The sequence below is a fragment of the Tiliqua scincoides genome, chromosome 2 (genome assembly GCF_035046505.1).
Source record: "Tiliqua scincoides isolate rTilSci1 chromosome 2, rTilSci1.hap2, whole genome shotgun sequence".
Taxonomy (NCBI): domain Eukaryota; kingdom Metazoa; phylum Chordata; class Lepidosauria; order Squamata; family Scincidae; genus Tiliqua; species Tiliqua scincoides.
The window spans coordinates 2,171,185-2,184,657 of NC_089822.1; the positions used below are offsets into that span (position 1 = coordinate 2,171,185).

At 44.4% G+C, this 13,473-nt stretch overlaps 1 protein-coding gene across 2 annotated transcripts in view; it reads right to left on the minus strand.

Annotated features, from left to right (window-relative positions):
- DNAI1 (dynein axonemal intermediate chain 1) overlaps positions 1-13,468 on the minus strand; it is a 113,770-nt gene extending 100,302 nt beyond the window's left edge. The window contains exons 1-2 of one of the 2 annotated variants that reach the window (XM_066615829.1): positions 13,364-13,468; positions 604-657 (exon numbers count right to left, since the gene is read on the minus strand). In XM_066615829.1, coding sequence (XP_066471926.1) covers positions 604-657; positions 13,364-13,396 — 87 coding nt within the window. In that variant the 5' untranslated portion in view covers positions 13,397-13,468. The remainder of the gene's footprint in view (positions 1-603; positions 658-13,363) is intronic. The other variant, XM_066615830.1, reaches the window with a different exon arrangement.
- Between the last annotated feature and the right edge of the window lie 5 nt (positions 13,469-13,473).

Below are 13,473 nucleotides of genomic sequence, written 5' to 3' on the forward strand. Positions count from 1 at the left end.
AAGGGGAGACAGGTCCATGCACATCTAATGCACAGTCTTCCCATGTCCCAAGAAAAAAGTGAGTTGCGTTGGCCAAGCTCAACCAACACAGGGGTCGGGGGGCATGGGGAGGGTGGGGAAGAGGCAGGAAGGGGCGAGCGGCAGGTGTGCCTGGAGGCGGATGGGGAGCAGGAGGCAGGGCCAGGACCTGGCGGTTATGCTGGATCCTGACTCCTTTTCCAGGTACCCCATGGCACTCCTAGGCTGCTGGGATTTGCGCCACCTTATTAGGTGGGCAGATCTGAGTAGACCAATTGGCACCACTGCAGCTTTTGAAAGATAGTTCGCCTGTTTGTTTAAATGAAACAGCTTTAGAAAACCAGTGGAATGGAAAGAATCATAGCAAAAACAGGTATCCAACTGTGGTATGAATTCTGAAAATACCTGCTTATTGCTAAGGCAGTTTTACTAGAAGTCATTCAATTAAAATAAATGAGATCTACTCCCAAATTAATTTGTTAGGATGACAGTGTTAATGTACAAAAATTGTAATGCAGTCCCCACCCCCAAAAACAAATTCCTTCGTGACCCTAACTTGCATGAAAATGTATTTGAATATCTTACCCGTCTCCGTATAGTTGATTTAGAAACTTTTGTAACAAGGGCTGCAACAAGGCTCTAGAAACGAGACAAAACAGGTTAATCCCTGAAATTAACATTAAAATGAATCACTGTCGTATTTTACATTTTATCCTTTTAGAACCACAAAAGAACCAGAAACAATGGCTAATTCAGTCACAGCTTTTGGTTTGGAACTGCTCTTATGAATGCTTTGCTTTTATTATCTACTAATACAGTCAACACTGAAGTGGTACACAGCCCACTTCTGATAAACAGAAGCAGTAGACAACACCACTGGTGTAACTTTCGTTCTGAAAAACAAGGCCCTCTCTCTCAGGTTCTCCAAATCTCTCCTCAAAACTCAACTCTCTGCAAAGCCACTGGCACTGTCCTCATTCCCTCTACCATACTGCAACTACTCCTGAGTATGTGTCCGCAACATGGTACTCCTCCTTCCCTGACACAGCTCCTGCCTCTTCCCCTGTTGTCACCCTTGTCTCCATTTTAGATCGCAAGTTCCTTGGGCAGAGGCTTGTCTTCTGTTGTGCAGCACCTTGTACACCAGTGGTGCTGCCAGGGTGCAACAGGAGGGGAAAGCAGATCTATCTTGTGTGCTGGAATCTTCTATAGCAGTACAGCTCAATGGTTCAGTTGGGAACGAAGAGGGAGGTGAGGATGAAAGTTGCAACAAACAGCCTTTACTTATGGGGATAGTTTAACAGTAAGAGGGAAGGAGAATCAAAATACTCTAAATATACCCAACATACACACACTTGTACAAAGAAAGAAAATGACAGAAGCATTAAGTGTGTGTCATCATTTGACTGCACACAAGATAGCAAGGAAAGATAGAGGGAGATTGTGGGTCAATCACAACGCTGCACCAGAGACCAAGATGACCAGTCTTGCTGCCAGGTGGAGTGCAATATTTTGCAGAAATTGTGGGACAGGAATGTCAAGACTGGGCAATTCTCTTGCATTTGAAGAAGGGCTTAAAAAGCAGAAAAGGGCTCTGAGGGAAGGTCAAGAATTTGGTGGCAGCCTGAGGGGGTTTGAGGAAGAGAGGCAAGAGAAACGGAGCTGCTTTCCTGGGGAAGAGGCACCAGGCAAGGTGGCCCATAAGTAGGAGTGTCCAGCCTGTGCCAGTACAGCAGCTTTAGCTGCACTCAGGGACAGAACAGGGGAGGTAGGAAAAACGTGGGGAGGTGATTAATCCTGGCTAGAATGGAGATGGCATAACACAGCAGTAGCAGGTCAACAAACAACAAACTGACAGCAACGCAACAATAGGAAAGATGAAGGGCAAAGGCAGGTGGGGTCCTCTGACCCAACTTTGGATATCAGTTTCTCCCATTGGTTTCTATGGGATCTTTTGTAAGACAAGGTCATCAAGGAACCTGTGGCTTGATGGTCCTTAATGGTTTATCCCCAGGCCTAAATGGGTCCTTCCATTATTCTTGCCCCCAGTTGAGGGTACATGAGCTAGCTCAGGAGGACAGCTGCTCCCTTCTCATGGCTCCTGGATTGAACCTGACCATGGAGTTGTTGAGAACAGCTCAGGTAGGGGACCCTTCTTTTGCTTTGCTTACTCCAAGTCAGGAAGCTCCTAGGGGGTCACTTTTGTCCAGAGTCAAACATGCCGTGTAAGCAAGGTGCGGTCACCTGCAGAGCTTCCCAAAGATCACTCAAGACACTCCTAAGCCAGCCCAAGAGAGTCGGGTGTGAATGTGTGTATGATGCCACCAACAATCAAATTCTGGCCTTCCTCTTGGCCTGTGGAGCTGAGGCCTCTTGCCATCAGTCCTGTTCCTAGATCGTGATACTTGCCTGGGTTGTGCTCTCATAGCATGCACCCACCACCATGTACAGGTGCCCTCTGCATGAATCAAATAAAGCAAATAAACAGGTTTGTCAGGAAACAGTGATCATCCTTTTGCAGAAGGATAATTTAACACGATTTAGGCAGCACAACTGACAAGCAGCAAAGAAAGTCTGGTTGCTATTACCCTCTGCAGACAAGCCTATAAATGTATTTATCTGGCAGTAAAGGTATCAACAAGGTAATTGGAAGGTAATTGTTTTGGGCCGTTATGCATATTTCAAGTAACACAAAGTGCAATCAAGGAAGAAAAACATGTTTTAACTATTTTGGAAAATCGCTAAAAGTTGAGCTGGTCACAAAAAGAATATGAAGTTTTAGACAAACTGCAGCAAAGGCAATTCCACCCAAGATATAAAGGAGGTTCTTATAAATGCCATAGGAAAATAAAAACAGAAAATGCTTAGTTTGCCCATGGAAAAAATTGTATATGCTTGTCTCTCATCACACAATGGTAACTCTGTAAGAACAAAGTCAGCAGAGAAGTATTGTAGATAATTTTTGCAGTCATTACAAACTTTCTCTGTTTAATGAAATGATAATGAAGGAGTCATGGTACTTTATGATAGAGCAGGGCAGAAGCAGGTACACAGCGTCAACTCCAGAGCCACGTAACAACTCTTGGATGTCCCGTCCCCAGTACTGCACCAGGAGCTGGGTCATTTGGAAACTGGTAAATGGTACCAGGGAACAAGAGGGCCGTCCGATAATGCTGCCTGCTGCCCACTGACTACCAGCATGCTTCCCCATTGGGCTTTGGACCACTGGCTGGCTTACCAGGAGGCAGTGGAGAGCAGTGGCAACAGCCAACCAACCTCTTCTTCTGCTCCCCATGATTGCTTGGTAAGCAAGCCGGGGAGGGGGCTTACCAGGAGAGATGGGGAGCACATGGAAAGAGCAGACCGGAGCCCTCTTTCACACCACCTCCCAGAACTGCAGTCATAGTAGTGAAAGGAAGGACCATCACCTGTGCACTGCCTGATTCCCTAGCACCATGGGGGCACCGGAGCATGCACATGCTTTCCAAAGCACAGGGGAGATCCTCATTGAGAGGCCCTCAGAAGGCTTTCACCTCAACTGACAAAGCCTCCCTGCTTCTGCCCTGCTCCTCCTTCTCTTTTATTTATCTGACAACAATGTTCTCTTCAGTAGGCTACACAATAAAATAGAGTCCTATACATGTCTACTCAGAAATAAATCCCATTGTGTTCAATGTGGAGAGTAGATTAGGATTGCAGCCCTAATTTCTGAGGTAAATCTATGTTCAGATCAGGTACTGAGTGAGATTCTGACAGGCTTAAAATCCACCTCAGTGTGTCAGCATTTGCGCAAACAATGAAGAAAGTGTATGCCAGGAGGAATTTTTCCCAGCATGACGCAGGAGTGCAGATACTAGTGCAGCTTGTTAACTACTGCAGTGTACAGAAGAACCAGAAGGAAAATAATCACCACTGAGGCTGCCACAAGGATCAAGTCAAGCAATAACTCTGAGGAACATGTTCGGCACAAAAGAAGTTGGAGAAGCAAGATTAAAGATGGAGGAAATCTCTGTAAAGTGAAAAGAAGCAAAAGAAAAAAGACAGGATGAAAAACTCTGCTTTAAACAAGACTCGAAAGATGGCTATGAACCAATCATCTCTATACTGGTGTGCAACTAAACCATGGGGTCTGGCCACATTCAGACTGTGATACTGCTAGAACAATTACCGTGTCGGAACATGCATGGGGTCCTGAATCACCTTTTTCACAAGTACAATTCAGCTTGCACTACCTTCTCTCACTTCCTGTTTAGCTGGAGTGGTGGCAGTAGGAGTTATGGATGTAACTCCGCTGTCACCCTCTTTGGTAACTGCCTTTTCTCTTTCTGAGCACAAATGTCCTTGTCACTATTTCTCTGGAAAAGGTGGAAAGGTCACCATGTACATTAACACAGCAGAAAGTTTGCAGTGCAATCCGCGCAGAGATAAGCTAATTCTTGCTTGCTTGCTTACTTTCTGCTCTGATTCAGAATTTCAGCAGTCACCATGTATCAGCAAAAGGCTAGTCCAGGGGCCTCCAAACCCTGGCCCAGGGGCCAGATGTGGCCCTTGGTGAGCCTCTATCTGGCCCACGGCCAACCTCTGATCCCCTGAGAGCCTCTGGCCCAGCTGACCAAAAACAATCAGAGTTGTGCTTGTGGAGTGGGGGAATGGCAGTCTGTTTAAGTGTGTGCTTTATTTCTTGGGCTGTGTTCATGCTTGGAGAAGTCCTGGACACTTGAGCCCATTCATTCATTCATCTAACAGCCCAATCCTATCCACAGTTCCCTGGGAGTAAGCCCCATTGATTCTAATGGGACTTTCTTCTGAGTAGACATGTATAGGATTAGACTTTAAATTCCTTCTTGAATGTATTTATTTAAATTCTATATTTAGTTGTTTTTTTTTCCAGCCCTCAACACTTTGCCAGATATTTGATGTGGCCCTTTGGCCAAAAAGGTTAGAGACCCCCTGGGCTAGTCTCACAAGAAAAAGAAAAGCAGCTTTTAGTATTCTCTACTAGTCATCAGTGGGGCAAGCACTACACCTATTGTTTACCAACATCTTGCTGGTCTTAATTTGCTGCCCAAGACACAGAAAGAGAAAAGAAACAGAAGAAAGGCCTGAGACAGAGCCTGTAAATAAAGAACCAAGTTTAGATGCTTAAAGCATGCCCACAGTGTCGTACAGGATAAACATGTACATGTCTACTCAGAACTAAATCCTAGTGAGTTCAGTGGGGATTGCAGCCTTAGCCACTATAAACCAATTACAAGCACACTTTTGTATATGTCCATTAGGAGATGACTGAAACCTTAAAGATTGCTCACATTTTTAACAAAACGATTGTACCCATTTGTTTACCTAGATCTTAAAAGTGTGATTCATACTCCAGAGAGCCCGTCTTGCCTACGCCTCTGAGTCACTGGTGCACAATCTTTACACAACCCAAACACATCATCCAGAAGCACCTTTAATTGGTGGTGTGCGGCATCAATAACTAGAGAGAGCAAAACTGACTGTTGTGCATGCAAAGCAAACATAACTTCTGGCAGTGGCTTGGAGATGAGCAGTCACATGCAGTTTGAATATTTTAGCTGAGGTCTTTTTAGGCATTTGACCTGCCTTTACTATTCCCAGAGCAGCTATTAAGGATCCTCAAGCAATGCAATGCATTAGAGTAGGATCAACTGAAAGACTGAAGTTCCAGTTGCCGGAAAATCTGCTGAAGGTGACACTATTCCACTGAGAGCAAGCAAGGGTTTAAGACAGGAACCACAGTAGAAATTGTCATCATTGCCTAGAGAGGAAGTATGGCTTTTGAGACCAGTAAATACAGTTTTATACTCGACAACAGTTCCAGTGGAACTAATTATTTTTAATATTTTTTGGGGGGTGCAAAGTTTATTTATTTATTACAGATACAGGTAAGGAAACTGGGTTAAATTTAGGGCTGGGACTACATAGGTTACACATGAGGATATTGGCCATAGATTATAATATGTCTTAATCCAAAAAAGAAATCAACAACGACTAAAAAAAATAATCATTGATACAAAAATTATCCTATTTGTCATTATACTAATTAATGATTTAACTAAACAATCACTATTGTTTAACTAAAATTATTTATCCAATCATAAAAAGGCTTCAAATTTTGCACATAGAATATTCTTGCTGCTATACTGATATGTACAATAAAATGTTTCTTATATTGGTCTTCAATTTCTGATATCGCATTTAGAAGGAATATTTCTGGTTTGAATGGTACTACACAATTCAATATCTCTTGTAACAGTGTATATCATTTTCCAATATTTCTTTACTTTCCACATAACCACCACATATAATAAAGAATTCCCCCATTCTCTTTGTATATCTAACAATTATTTAATGATCCAGGGTACATTTTTGCTACTTCCTTTGGCATTAAATATCATCTATAAAACAATTTATATAAATTCTCTTTAGAAGATACAGCTTAAATTATCTTAATACCACTTTAATTATCTTAATATTTGTGTTCCAATTTTGTTTTCATTTACATCTACTTGATTTGACATAATTAATGGAATACTCCTCACTTCTGAGGAGAATTCAATCCATTAATATCTACAAAAAAAATTTCCACTTGTTATTCAGTCATTTTCACTTCCTGTCTTAGTACTTTCTTTGTTCTCTGTCCTGTTGATATTTTCCTTCTTGCTCCTCCCACTGCTCCTTCCACTCCTCCTTCTTCCTCTTAACTCGCTTATATTTCTTGATCCCTCTCTTTTCTTCTTCTGTTTTCTCCATTTTATTCTGTTTGAATTTAATCCAAAAAATTTTCTTCTTCTTCTTGAAAGGACGTGCTCTTTCTCTGAGTTCCCTCTTTTTTCTTCCTGAAAATTCTGAGTTCTAATAATAAATGCTGCTTTTTCCATCTCCTGTCTCATTACAAAAATCTCCAATTCTTTAGTTTCATCTGACATTTGGTCCATTCTTTTTTCCATCACCTCCATACTTTTCTTTGTTTGTCTGTTTGTCAGGGAGGAGTTTATTTGCCTCATTTGTTCAGATAGTTTTCCAACCTCTTGCTTCTGTTCATTTCTGAATTTCTCGCAACATCTCTATTAATGAGGTCTGGCTTTCGCTAACATCCTTTAAATTTTTTGATGTCATTCTTATCAGTATCAAATCAAGTCGATTTGCACAGTTAAAGAGTCATCCAATTCTTATTGTCTTGCATCCCTTCTTGTCAAAGATAGTCTTTAAGTTTTTATATTCAAAAGGCGTGGGTCAGTAATCCAATTCAAGTTAATAACACTGTCAAATTTAGTTAGTATACCTTTAATTGTTCAGGCCTGAGTCAAGCCTTTTGTGGCAAAAGCGAAAGTGAAAATTGTTCCATGCTTTAAAGATTAAGAACATAAGAACAGCCCCACTGGATCAGGCCATAGGCCCATCTAGTCCAGCTTCCTGTATCTCACAGTGGCCCACCAAATGCCCTAGGGAGCACACCAGATAACAAGAGACCTCATCCTGGTGCCCTCCCTTGCATCTGGCATTCTGACACAGCTCATTTCTAAAATCAGGAGGTTGCACATACACATCATGGCTTGTAACCCGTAATGGATTTTTCCTCCAGAAACTTGTCCAATCCCCTTTTAAAGGCGTCCAGGCCAGGCGCCATCACCACATCCTGTGGCAAGGAGTTCCACAGACCAACCACATGCTGAGTAAAGAAATATTTTCTTTTGTCTGTTCTAACTCGCCCAACACTCAATTTTAGTGGATGTCACTTGGTTCTGGTGTTATGTGAGAGTGTAAAGAGCATCTCTCTATTCACTCTGTCCATCCCATGCATAATTTTGTATGTCTCAATTGTGCCCCCCCTCAGGCGCCTCTTTTCTAGGCTGAAGAGGCCCAAACACTGTAGCCTTTCCTCATAAGGAAGGTGCCCCAGCCCAGTAATCATCTTAGTCGCTCTCTTTTGCACCTTTTCCATTTCCACTATGTCTTTTTTGAGATGCGGCGACCAGAACTGGACACAATACTCCAGGTGTGGCCTTACCATTGATTTGTACAACAGCATTATAATATTAGCCGTTTTGTTCTCAAAACCTTTTCTAATGATCCCAAGCATAGAATTTGTTTTCTTCACTGCCACTGCACATTGGGTTGACACTTTCATCGACCTGTCCACCGCCACCCCAAGATCTCTCTCCTGATCTGTCACAGACAGCTCACAACCCATCAGCCTATATGTAAAGTTTTGATTTTTTGCCCCATTGTGCATTGTGCACCTACTGACATTGAAGCGCATCTGCCATTTTGCTGCCCATTCTGCCAGTTTGGAGAGATCCTTCTGGAGCTCCTCACAATCACTTCTGGTCTTCACCACTCGGAAAAGTTTGGTGTCGTCTGCAAACTTTGCCACCTCACTGCTCAGCCCTGTCTCCAGGTCGTTTATGAAGAGGTTGAAAAGCACCGGTCCCAGGACAGATCCTTGGGGCACACCGCTTTTCACTTCTCTCCATTGTGAAAATTGCCCATTGACACCCACTCTCTGTTTCCTGGTCTTCAACTAGTTCTCAATCCGAGAGGACCTGTCCTCTAATTCCCTGACTGTGGAGTTTTTTTAGTAGCCTTTGGTTAGGGACCGTGTCGAACGCCTTCTGAAAGTCTAGAAATATAATGTCTACGGGTTCTGATTAATTGTTAATTTATTTTCCATGCATACCATTCCAACAGGGTAATCCTTTATCTCTTTTCTTCCCATCATCCTTGTTACAAATAAGAAAAAAGTGGCTTTTTTCTCCAGCAGGGGCTTTTTAAATCCACATTCGCTCTTTTTCCCCTCTGGGTGGCTGCAAGTCAACGTAAATAATCTTAAAGTTGTCTTTCCCTCCTTCCAATCTTTTGATTGCAATTCTTTTTATAGCCTTTTAATGAACTGGTTACTCACAGTTAAAGGCTTTGCTCGCTTTCATGCTTTATCTAGGCCTGGGGGCTGGGGATAAGAATAGGCCCTCGGTTTGGCTGTACTTGTCGTAAGAGGCGACTAAACAGCCACCGGGTAGATGGGACTCGTCAGCCTGGGAAGGCAGCTCATCTGAGAGAAGGAAAACTCTGATCCCAAACCTTCACTGCCTTGTGGCTACATCCAGTTATGGAAAAGGCTTCAGGAGTCAACCTCGAGGCAAAATCCGGAGCCGGAGTCCCTGAGGCAGTTCGTGGCTGAACACAGTCACGTTCTGGCAACTCCTGCGACGCCGCTGGAACCAACCGTATTGGCCTCTGCCTTTCCATTGGACCATTTCAGCGACGTGGAGAGGGGAGATTTGCTGCATGGGTAGCAGCCTATCCTCCATACCTACTTTACCCAGGCTTCGCGCACTGGAGAGGACACTCTGTTCCAGAGCCACCATTCAGAGCGTGACACCATGGTCTTCCGAGACTGAAGGATGCCAACAGGGGGGGGGGGAGTCCTCAGCTGTCTGAATCGTCTCTGAAGATGGCGTCCATGATACGATGTGATTCAGCACAGAGCAATCAGGGAAAATATCTCTGAAACCACCGTTTCAAGAGACTGCCCCGTTCAAGCTCTCAGCTTTCGTTCCTTCTTCTTGGCAACGAAGAGTACCTCATTGCTGAGGTCCTTGGAAAACACATCTATTTAGCAGTTCCCCCTAGAGCCCTCCAAGGTTCCCTGCTACTTTACTAGTGTTAACTCCGCCCCCTAATTATTTTTAATATTTACGCACAGTATTTCCATTTCAGGAAGTGTCCAAGGTAAAGTGCTGTCCAGGCAACCACAACTGAAACTACTAGGGCTGCAATCCTATATATATTTTACCTGACAGTAAGTCCCATTGAATTCAATGGGACTTTCTTCTGAGCAGACACATACAGGATTGGGTTGTAAGTTTTGCATTAATATCATAGGGCTAAGCAGACCAAGCACTTAAGCAATTAGCAATATCACCTACATCAAGAGTCTTGTAGCACTTTAAAGATGAACCCATTATGTCAGCACAGGCTTTCCTGAACTAGAAGAGGAAATGGACTGCAGCCCATAAAAGCTTCTGCTGGAACTAACTTATTGGTCTTTAAAGTTCAATAAGACTCATGGTTGCTCTTCCTATAATGGACCAACAAGGCAACCTCTCTGGTAGTTCATCTTAATGAACCTTGTTATCAATAATCCAGTATTTATTTAGCTAAGTATACTGCCTTGTGAACAACTTTCAGTTGAAAGGGGGTACATAAACATCCCTTTTATTATTAATAATAAAGAAATGAGTTTAAAACAGAGTACTAAATATATTGCCCATCATATCTCCTGAGGACTTATTAAGAAGAATGTGGACTATTTTAAAATGTATGCTCAAAACAGGATTTCCATACTATGTATTGAGATGAATGCTAAAAAGCAGCAAGGTTGAGGTGCATTCCTGTTGTCATACAACACCAGGGGTGTCCAAAGTTTTTGGCAGGAGGGCCACATCATCTCTCTGACACTGTGTCGGGGGCCAAATTAATTTACATTTCAAATTTGAATAAATTTACATAAATGAATATATTAAAGATGAACTTATATGAATGAATGAAGGTCTTGCAATAGCTCAAGGCCTATAAAAGGCCTTGCACAAAGCAAGGCTAGCCTTTCCTTTCACATCACAGACGTGAAACAGCAAGCAGTGGAGGGAGCCCTCATCCCACAGCTCACTTGAGAGGCCAAACAGTTGCCCTCATGCTGAGAGCAGTTGCATCGGGCCAGTGTGGGTTTCAACAAATCTCCGGAGGGCCAGAGGCTCATTGGAGACTAGGGGCTCCCTGAGGGCCGCATTGAGAGGCCTTGAGGGCCGCAAGTGGCCCCCGGGCCGGGGTTTGGGCACCCCTGTACAACACAAATGAAAAAAGATCATTTGTATCAATTAAGCAGGGTCAAGAAACCAGCACAAAAATTAACAGAGATGTGACAATTTCTGTAGGATATTAAAGCTTTACTCAAAAATGAAAGATATGGTTATATACCTAAGAGGGTTCAGGGCTAATCACATCAAATAATACATTTACTCAAATATGGAGAGAATTGCTATATATAGGAATGAGAAGAACCCATCAGTTGTTTGTTGAATCTCCCTGCACTAGGTATCACTTATTATAGAACACATAAACAATAAGGGTGAGCTAGCAGGATGAATCTCCCTGGGCAAGGAATTTCATGAGGAGGGTTGTTGGGACAAGCACCCCTCTCCTGATAAACACTCCTTAATTTTCCCCCCGAAGAACAATGCTCTGTATGCACCGAGGCTAATCTAGGAAGCAGACATCCCAGTAAATGGACTCCAAGTCAGTGAATTCTTAGAATACGTTTTACTTTATTTTGAATTTTGACTCTTGGTCTCAGGCATAAAATTTGATTGCCTTGTTTTGTTTACCTTGTTCCATTTTAATCTCCAATACATCTATTGATTTGAATAAAACCAACCTACCTAATGCTTTAACCCACAAAGCAATTGGGCTCCAGTTTTTGACATCTCTTACGTTACCCACAAAAAGCTTGAGTGTGCGTGTGATTGTATGAGATGTGTGGATGAGAAAGGGAGAGAAGAGAAGCAAGGAGGTAGGTCAAGACACTCCCTGTCTCTTCTCAGGTTACCTCAGCAACACTTCTGGGTATATTCCTCATTCAGCCATTAGAGGTGCTGAATGCAATGCAATCTAATGGAAAGAAATTTTTTTTTTATATTGCATTACATTCAGCACCTCTAGCAGCTGAATGAGGAACATACCAATGCTGAGAGCCCTGGAATATAAATAAGTTCGTTAAACTTAAAATGGAGCAGAAACTGAGATAAAAGTTTGAGATTTGTGTTGTAGGTTGCCTGATGGTTTTTTCACAACCCACTCCCCCCTTTCCCTGTGCAAATCTATTTTGCCCTCTGCACCCCTCCTCCTTCCACCCCCAGCCACTTACTGTATTCAGTCAAACTCTCAGCACATCCATCCTCTGTGTATTCATTACTTCAGTGCTTCTCACAGATTTAGCACCGGGGCCAACTTTTCAGAATGAGAATCTGTCAGGACCCACCAGAAGTGATGTCATGACCAGAAGCAACACCATCAGGCAGGAATACTTTTCACAATCCTAGGCTGCAATCCTACCCACACTGACCCAGGATTAAGTCCCATTTACTGTCATTGCCAAAAAAAATATACGTAGTAGCTTGTTAAAAGAACAACTGTAAGTGATGCGTATGTGCAACCCCTGATTTTAGAAATGGGCTATGTCAGAATGCCAGATGCTATGGAGGCACCAGGATGCAGGTCTCTTGTTATCTGGTGTGCTCCCTGGGGAATTTGGTGGGCCACTGTGAGATATGGGAAGCTGGACTAGATGGGCCTACGGCCTGATCCAGTGGGGCTGTTCTTATGTTCTTATGACTGCATTCCCCCAAATACAGACAGTCACATACCATGATAGCATCAAGCCTGGAATTGAGATGCACCTGAAATTGGCTCATGACCCACCTCATGGGTTCTAACCCACAGTTTGAGAAACACTGAATTACTTATTTATTTTCCAGCCCTCGACCCTGTGCCAGATACGCGATGTGGCCCTCGTGTGGAGACGTCTGGACACCCCTTCCTAAGGCATAAGGGGGCCCATGGGGGAGGAAGCCCATTTGCCTGGGCTCAGTCACCCTCTTCTAAAGCCACCTGCATTCAGCCACCTTTCAGAGCCTCCTTTATTTCATCCAAAGTTGCACAGGTTGGACTAGAAATGCAACCAGAGGACCAGAAAATCCTGTGAAATGCTTAGGGAAGGGCAGGCAGAAGCACGTGGTTGGTGTCCCAGGGCCATACGCTCTGTGTGTGTGTGTGTGTGTGTGTGTGTGTGTGTGTGTGTGTGTGTAAGGGATGTGTGGGGAGGCAGGGCCACCCCACTGAAGTCCTTTGAGAAGCGTGTCACGCATGGGCTGAGTGTGCCCAAGTGTCTCCCATGATGGCAGCAACGGGTGCGCTTCTCGAAAAACTGCAGTGGGGAGGCTCTGCCTCACCTGCCTGCCCACCCCATGTCCTGTGCATGTGCGAGTGCGTGTGATCCCACGGGGGGGGGGGAATGGCCTGTAGGGACCAGTATCAGCACAGAAGCAGCAGGTGGGGAGAGATGGTGCCTCTCCTCCTCCTCTTCTTCCTCCCCGCCGCCAGCCAGGCCTCCTCCACAGCCAGAGCCAGGCTGCTGAGGCCCAGGCAGAGCCCTGAGGCGGCACCGCCTGCCAGCGCCTGCCCTGGCCCCTCTCGGAGCGCGCAACACTTCCCCCAGCGGGGGCTCAGTCTGGCCTGCTAGGCGACCCCGACGCCGCCCCCTTCCCACCTGCTTGCGCTTGTGGGAGTCCTTGGGGGGCATGGCGGCGACGCTCCCGCTCCTCCCGGCGCCGGTAGCGGCTCTCGCCCTCGCCTGTCAGCAGCCTTTCCACAGCGCCG